General features: G+C 29.9%; 1 protein-coding gene across 1 annotated transcript; it reads left to right on the top strand.

Annotated features, from left to right (window-relative positions):
- Nucleotides 1-852: 852 nt before the first annotated feature.
- LOC110037036 (probable glucan 1,3-beta-glucosidase A) lies at nucleotides 853-8027 on the top strand. The gene is made up of 6 exons (XM_020741598.1): nucleotides 853-897; nucleotides 1016-1185; nucleotides 1269-1421; nucleotides 3452-3804; nucleotides 4835-5014; nucleotides 7695-8027. Exons 1-6 carry the CDS (start codon nucleotides 853-855, stop codon nucleotides 7787-7789), a joined length of 996 nt encoding a protein of 331 aa, XP_020597257.1. The 3' UTR covers nucleotides 7790-8027.
- Nucleotides 8028-8636: the final 609 nt, after the last annotated feature.

Raw genomic sequence — 8636 nt, 5'->3', positions numbered from 1 at the left:
GTTCTCAAACTTTTGAAATTATGGCTAAAATAGTTCCTCTATTGAAATTGGGGTCAAAATTAATGGCAAGAGTGGAAAATGCTTGCAAAGGGTGAAAGGCTATTTTTGGGTTATTATTATTATTTTTATTTGCCCTTGTCGTACCATGCAAATAGATCTAGCAAACCATTCTTGCAAGCTCTATGAGGTGAGCACGAGTATCAGGGTTCAACCTTAGTGGCTAGGTGAATGCTTTTGTCAGCAACGGAGCTTTCTCAGTGACGCGAGCGTAAACGAAGTAAACACAGCTTGGATAGGCAAGTGCGAGCGTCTGGTTCAAGCAGTACCTTACTTTGGTTAACTAAGGTTATTAATAAATTAGATTTACTAAAGTTAATAAGAAAATATATACTCTAAAAATACTCCCATTTTTAATACCTTAAATATCAATTTATGTTAGTTTGGATGGTAGGACTGTTTAGCCCCAAGTTAGAGAGTTTGTGGACTATTTTGACACTTTTATAGACTCAGACCTTAATGTTTTTCTGCAAATAACTGGTGGACCTTTTTGGTCTTTTTCTCTAGTAATCGTTCAAAGTAAAATCTTTTTTTTTTCCTATTTGCTTTTGGACTAAAAAAAAAAGATGACACATCAATGAAAAACTTTGATGATAGACTACTGTACCTAGTGGTCCTGTTCAAAAGCTATTCATCAAGTACCAAGTGTGGCAATAGTTTGTTGTTGCGTGCACTACCAAAAGAATCCAATGTAATGTTGCTGTTTAACCTTTTTGTAGCTAGTCCAATGCCATGTAGCTGTTTAACCTTTTTGAAAGTTACGATACGACTTACTCTATATTTTAATTCTCCTTCATGGGAGTCTGTGTGGCAATCCAGAACTTCATTAAACTAAATGAGGTTTTTGTAGTATCTTTTAAATTTCTATTTCCGATGTCTACGCTAATACATTCAAGGCAGTGTTCTTATACTGGTGGATTACCTCCTCATTGTTCTTTGTTCTTTATCTGATCCACAGAACCACTGGGACAATTTTGTCACTGCTGAAGATTTTTCTTTCCTATCTGAGCATGGCATAAACACTGTCAGAATTCCTGTTGGATGGTGGATTGTAGAGGACCCTGATCCTCCACCCCCATTTATTGGTGGAACCTTGGCAGCCCTCGACAGAGCATTCTCATGGGCACAGTAGGTTCAGTTTCCCACTTATCTATTTTACGCTCCGCCTCCATTATTTCATCTATTTACTCTACTGGCTTCGTGTTTTCTAGGGTCTACAACATCAGGTGCATTATTGATCTCCATGCTGGTCCTGGTTCCCAAAATGGAATGGAGCATAGTGCTAGCAGAGATGGTTCTGTAAACTGGTCGTCACCGGAGTTCGTCTTGCAGAGTCTGGATGCCATTGAGTTTTTATCTGCAAGGTATATCTCAGTTGTAATAAGTGACATTTACATACATACCACCCATGTATAAGTTGAAAAACGGCACTAGCTTGTTCGAAATTTTCGAGCGTTATATCAACAGTACTAACTATTTTACTTTTTATGATATACTTTTTTTTTTAAATATTAAAATACTTATAATACTTTAAATATTTGCTTGGATAATTTAAAAGTGTTCGATCATTTAATTATGATGGTAAGACATAAACATGCATTTTGCAATATAAAAATTTTCTAATGCCTTGCTTAACTATAAAGCTAAATCATATAAATTTACATACAAAAGACAAACAAAATTGTTTCCTAAATTAGAGATTGAGTATCTTAACCAAACTGCAATCAAGAATAGGACAACTTGATCGCACCAGTAACTATGAAACTTTATTCCATTTTAAGCAATCTATGAAATATAAATTTTTAATTTATAAAATTTTAAGTTATGACTTAAACCTAAACTAAAATAATTTCTAATATAACTTTTAACTTAAAAGAACTACTCATAGGAGTTTAAAAGTTTACAACTTCAATTAAAAGTAGAATTGCCACAGAAAATTATCAAAAATCAGATGCTTCTTCTCAAAACCTAGCACTAACCCTTGTTCCCCCCTTTGGCTCAGAAAACACGCGGCCTCAAGCATATTATTATTTGTTTTTGTATTACTAAATCGTTTATCTGATGTACCTAACCTAACTGGAAAGAGTAAGCTTTTGCCCATCAGAAATGACATTTTATTGATAAAATCCATATCATATGGTGAAAAAAATTTTAGATTTATGTTCCTGTTTATATCTAGGACATTATTTGATTAGTAGTTTATTAATTTGGTTTGGGACTTCCTGTTGCCTATGTAGTCTGCGCTATAATAAGAAGCACAAATACAACTACATGGCTGCATAATGTCTTGGACCTGCTAGATATTTGAAAATTTTGATGCTAATTACACTGGTATATATGCCAGTCTTTTTTTGTTTTAGTTTTGGTGGATCTTATTGAATATGGTATTAAAGTGTAGAAAAGACAGCTGTAACAAAGAAAAGAGAATAGACCCTTGATATCAGAAATAATAGGTGTTTAAAATGATTTTTGTAGAACATATTTTTCTTCGCGTAACACTCAATAAGAATAAATAAAAGATGAGGTTTATCAAACCAACCCAAATAATTTGTATAAGACTATCGATGTTGAGGATTGTGAAGAAAAGCGATGAATCCTATGAATCCTTAAGGCCACTAAACCCCAAAGCAATTATATTTTAGTTCTTTCACTGTCTGTCTCTGGTTTTATCACTTTCTTTCAATGGCTTTATGGCTTGGCATATTCCAAAGTATTCTTCTTGGAAATGGGATTATTCATATCATTTTGTGTTCATTTACATGAGATTAAATGTTGTATGTCACGATTCGATGTTCTCGTCTATGTGGACATTATATATCAAGAAATAAGAAAAAGTGTTGAAATAATCCCCTGATTAATTGCAAAGAGTTATTTAAGTCCGAGAGTCTATAATAAAAACAAATTAGTCCCCAAACACTTTTAATATGGGCTGGAGTACTCCCCATAAAAGACTATTTCAGCTCCAATTTAAAAAGCCTGGGGATTAATTTAACATTTTTATAAATCATGAGAATAAAATAGCCCCATGTAAACAGACAAATTTTTATTTTGAGGTTTCCATTTTTTAAAAGGAAAAAGAAACTGAGCTGACTAATTTTCATTGCAAGTATATAATTCATACTCGATCTAATTAATTCTGTTCAAATTCTTGTGATTTCCCATAAGAACTCAATTCTATTTCAAATTCACAATATCATTACATTCCTAAGCATACAATTCAGATCTTTGTTTGAATTCGACATTCTGTAATACAGCTTCTATTACTACTTCAATCATATGGTTCATGTATTTGCTTTGTTCAGCTAGAAATAATATTTCCTAAATTTTATACATAATTTTATAACAAAATACTTTATGAAAAGGATTAATGTGAACTCACTTCTTCAATTTAAAGGTATGCAGATAATCCAGCTCTTTTGGGTATTGAGCTATTGAATGAACCTTCTGCAGCTGCAGTTCCAATCGATATTTTGATATCTTATTACAAAAGTGGTTACCAAAAAGTACGGAACTATTCTTCTACTGCTTATGTTGTAGTTTGTCAAAGGATAGGCAATGCAGATCCCATGGAGCTATATGAAGCAAACATTGGGGATAAAAATGTTGTGGTAGATGTACACTATTATAACCTATTTGATGCTTATTTTAATGATCTAAATCCATTACAAAATATGCAATTTATTTACAACAGCAGGAGGCCACAGTTGCAGGCGCTAAATAGCGCAAATGGACCTCTTGTTTTTGTAGGTATGGAGCTTACTTCTTGTTTTTAATATTTAAGATTGCAGACCAAGCTACATCCTAATTATTTTGTTTAGTCATTTTTATTAACTAAGGGTTTGTTTGGGATCAATTTTATGTTTTGTTTTTGTTTTTGTTTTTTTAAATTTTTTTCTTTTATTTTAAAAACATGTTTGTTCAATATTGGTTTTTACATACTTTTATTTTTTGCTTCTAAAAATAATCTAACTTATTTTTGAAAATACTCAAAGGAATTTTTTAATGTTTTGAGTTCTTTTAAAGACTATCATATCTTAATCAAATATGCTAAGCATAATCCTAATTATTTTGTTTAGTCATTTTTATTTGGGATCAATTTTATGTTTTTTTTTTTGTTTTTGTTTTTTTTTAATTTTTTTATTTTATTTTAAAAACATGTTTGTTTAATATTTTTTTTTACATACTTTTATTTTTTGCTTCTAAAAATAATCTAACTTATTTTTGAAAATACTCGAAGGAATTTTTTAATGTTTTGTGTTCTTTTAAAGACTATCATATCTTAATCAAATATGCTAAGCATATTTTATTGAAACTCAAAATATAAATAAAAAATAAAATAAAAAAATAAGAAACAAAAGTGGTCCCAAACGCCCCCTTTTGGATCACTTTTGATTTTTATATTTTTTATTTTTTGACTTGTTTTATTTTATGTTTTTACTTGGACTAAAACGTGTTTGATATGTTATAACATATTTAGTTGTTTTTAAAAATAGTTGTGTTTTTAAAAAAAGTTAAAAAAATAAATTTTAGATGTTTTAAGTATTTTTAAAAACAAGTAATTCTTTTTTAAAACAAAAATAAAAAACATGCAAAATAAATACTAAACAAACGTACTTTTAAAGTTAAAGAAAAAAAAATAAAAATAAAAATAAAAAATTAAAAAAAATAAAAAATAAAAAGATCCCAAACAAGCCTTTAGTTTTGTGTTTACTAATTCTGCATCAAGTTTGAGGACACTTCTTCTCAAAATGAAAAATTGGATTTTTATGCTGTTCAGGTGAGTGGGTGAATGAGTGGAATGTGACAAATGCCTCTCGGATTGAGTATCAAATATTTGGAAGCACTCAATTGGAAGTTTACCGTAGTGCCACTTTTGGTTGGTCATATTGGACCCTCAAGAGTGAAGAGAAACATTGGGACTTTGAGTGGAGCATTAAGAACAAATATCTTGTGCTTGGTATGTCCTCATTTTGTTCCATTTCCTTATATTTAAGTCTTAATCATTGCACTTTTCTGTTTGAGGTTTCATTGGACATATTCATTCAAGTGATTTGGTACAGGGGAATTTATATAAATTCCATAAAATTCTTATGTGTTTATATAACATTTAAATTTTTAAATTTACTTGTATGACACTCTAATATTTAAATTAGATCAAAATTATGACTAATATTAACTTGTCTAAAGTTAGATATACCTTGTTGTGCTTATATTTTGATGTGACTTAGATGCTAGGGCGTTAAAAAAAAATATAAAGATTTAGGTATTAGCTAATGTAAATGCATAAAAATACTATGATATGTTTGTAAATCCCCTTCGCTATATCTTCTATTTGCAATATCTTTTTTACCTTCAATTTAAACATAATATATATTAAGTAACAAAGTATCAACTATATTAAAAAGTTAGGCTCTCTTTTTGACGGCAGCAATTTTATTTTGCCTAAAGTTGTTTGAATCTTTTTTACATCATTTTGGTTATTTTGATAGGAAATTTTGACTTTATATTTTATATGCTTCATAATTTTTAAAATTAGAAAAATATGCTCGCTGTTTCAATTCTTGGGAAAATGTGCTAAAAAAATCATTCGAATTGAAATGCCCCCTCTCAAACTGTTATGTGACCTTTTGAATACAAGAGTTTTACGACTCTCTCTTTTTCATAGCCTTATTTTGATCCAAATATTGTAGAGTGAGCATCTTCGACTTGTGGCAAATGATGGTCTTTTTTGTAGTCTTTTTATAGTCATTTTTTTTTAAGCATATTACAAACTTGATGAAAAATTGGTTTCACATTTTAAACAATAAATCCCTTTACTGTTAGAAACTTATTATCTTATATCCAACCCTGTTCATGTTTAAATTATCAATAAATTATTATAAAACAATTTGAATAAACTTTGAACGATGATAATCTTCAAAATGATTGACCCACCATCTTTGCCTATTTTTTATGAGACTTTAAGTTATTTATAGCTCGATTGAGCAATCTTCAAGTTATATTTGATGCCTTATTAAACCTTTTTTGAGCATCTTCAACACATGATCGAACCTTCATTGAATATTTTCCAACTCTTTTTTTGAACATGAATAAAGTTGTTCATGTTCGAAGAAGGTTTGAAGATAATTCGATCATACATGGAATTTGTTCAAAGAAGATTTAAACAAGATTTGCTTATGAATCAAAGATGGTCTGAAGATAGGCAAGTAGCAAATTTCTCAAGGGCTACATGGGTGAGGATAAAAATTTCAAAAATGCAGCGCTGGAGAATGCTTCTATGAAATGCATTGATAAAGATGTTGCGTTAAGGTTTGTGTTGTGCGACTTTGTAGATACTTCTGCAATTATAACATAGTGTTGTCTTTACTAAAATGCTTCTCCTTCTTGATGACCTTGTGATGACTTGGCTTTTCTTAGATGCTCAAGGAGAAGTCAACTGCAAGCTAGTTAATTTCATTATAAGAATGGATGAAGCATCTCGCTGCCGTTATTTTGGAGATAAAGATTGTTCTAATTGGGCTAAATAATAATGAAAAAAAAAAAATGGAATAAAAATTAGATGCTCTGACTCATCTGGAATTAAGTTTTTTTACATGGTGTACATCAAGAGAGAAAAGAAGTGGAGCAGGAGAGAGGTGCTTTCCAGTATGGCTTCATTGTATAGATAAGGAGAGGGAGATGTCAAGGGATCAAACTATTAGAATGAAGAGAGCAATTCAAGGGACTCTAGAAGATTCCACTGCATCTAGAAATAAACTAGAAAGAAGAAGAATATTCTAAGGAATTCTAGAAGGTTCTACATAATTTCAGAAATATGCTAAAAGAAACACACTTCAAGGGAACTCTAGAATATTCTAGAAAGTTATAGAATCATTTATATGTAAAGAATAATGTAGAACTATATAGAAATTAGTAAATTCTAATATAATCTAGAAAGTTCTCGTAGTCTTGGAGAGGACTATAAATAGGAGTCCCTCCCCTCATTTTGTATCTATTCAAGAACCATCCAAGGTTCGCAAGCATTCAAGTGTTGTAATCACTTTTTTCTTAGTGAAGTGTTTCTCTATCCAATACTTATCCCTATTATTTTTCTAAGAGTGTTTCGTGCTTGCAAGTTCAAGCGTTGCGAGGGTTAGACTGATTTAGTGCCAAGGATGAGCGTTGAAGTCACACGAGTGACTTGAGATAAGTTAATCCGTGACAATATGCTTCCTTAAGTTGCTTGTACATGTAGAGATATTTGACCATGGCATGTTTTCCTTTAAATTTTTATGAACGTGAAGGAGGGGTAACCTCATTGGCTAACCATAAATGAGGTCCCAATGCTTACAATAAGTCATTTTAAATATAAGAAAAATTAATTTATTAAAGTAGTTCGTGTATGTATATAATCAGATAATTTGTATCTTATTTACATTGATGATTGTGGAGTTTATGTCATACAACTTTTAATATACCGGATTTTAAATAAAAAATCTCTTAAACTTTACATTGATTAGATACAATTTTATTGGGCTATCCATAAGCTGATTTATTCCATAACAACATAAAGTTATACTGCATTTTATGTCTTATCCATGATCTAAATTTTCTTTTTTATTAAAGTTTGATATTTGCTTTTGAATATGCTGCTACAGGTAATTCTCAGAAGAATGGCATTGGCAACTGCACCGCGCTCGTTGTATCATTTTGGGCAATTATTTTGGCCTTCTATGGATCCTTAGTACCATAAACAATACGCATGGAGTACATCAGAACGTAGCAGAAAAAATACATTAACATCGATTCTTTTTTATTGTTATTTTTGCTATTCTTTTGCGGCTTTTGTCCTGAATAAATTTTCAAATTAAAATAGAATATTGAATGATACTGAATGCATTTTATATTTTTTGCCCATTAATGAAAGTTATTTCAGCCTTGTAGGCTCTATCTACACTTGTGCAATGGACATTGAATGCATGCTGATAAACTGGGAGATGATTAGGAGTATTAAAAAATGTATTTTTATTTTTTAAATATAGGAGCATTTACGTATATATGACAAAATTCTTATGTATTTACACATCTAATATATAAAATTTTCATATTTATATGCATATCACTCAAATTTTTTACATCATATAAGAAATTCCATTATTATTAACGTTCTAGAGGTGAAATGTGCCTTTTGATGCATAGGTTTATAATATCAAAATGTTATAGATGCAAATGTGAAAGTTTAGGTCTTATATATGTAAAGTGGCGTATCCATGTCTTTTATAACGGGGAAACAAATTAACTATTTTAAGAGAAATTATAACCAATCAATATCTTAAAAAGTTAGACGGGACACAAATTATATATGCTAATGAAAAGCATATTTAAAAAATAAATATATTTTTCTTTGTATCGTCCTTATCAGTAATTGGGCATTTGGTCTACTAGAGCAGTTAGAAAAAAGAAATTAATAGGTATGAAGAGAATTTTTCAAATTAAAATAAATTTAAATTTTAAAATAAAGAAACAAATATTATAAAAATATAAAGCTATACAAAATTAAATATTTTAATTTGAGCTTAAAATAATGAAATATATGAATA

This window comes from Phalaenopsis equestris, unplaced genomic scaffold (assembly GCF_001263595.1).
Source record: "Phalaenopsis equestris unplaced genomic scaffold, ASM126359v1 Scaffold214320, whole genome shotgun sequence".
Classification (NCBI taxonomy): Eukaryota; Viridiplantae; Streptophyta; class Magnoliopsida; order Asparagales; family Orchidaceae; genus Phalaenopsis; species Phalaenopsis equestris.
The sequence above is the reverse complement of the archived record's forward strand: the minus strand, read 5'-3'. Positions and strand labels throughout refer to the sequence as shown.

Excerpts from the sequence above, each read along its gene's own strand:
- LOC110037036 (XM_020741598.1), top strand. The coding sequence starts at position 853 with ATGGGAGTCTGTGTGGCAATCCAGAACTTCATTAAACTAAATGAG. Across the intron at positions 1,186-1,268 it reads AGAGCATTCTCATGGGCACA|GGTCTACAACATCAGGTGCA; the intron begins GTAGGTTCAGTT and ends CGTGTTTTCTAG. Across the intron at positions 3,805-4,834 it reads TGGACCTCTTGTTTTTGTAG|GTGAGTGGGTGAATGAGTGG; the intron begins GTATGGAGCTTA and ends TATGCTGTTCAG.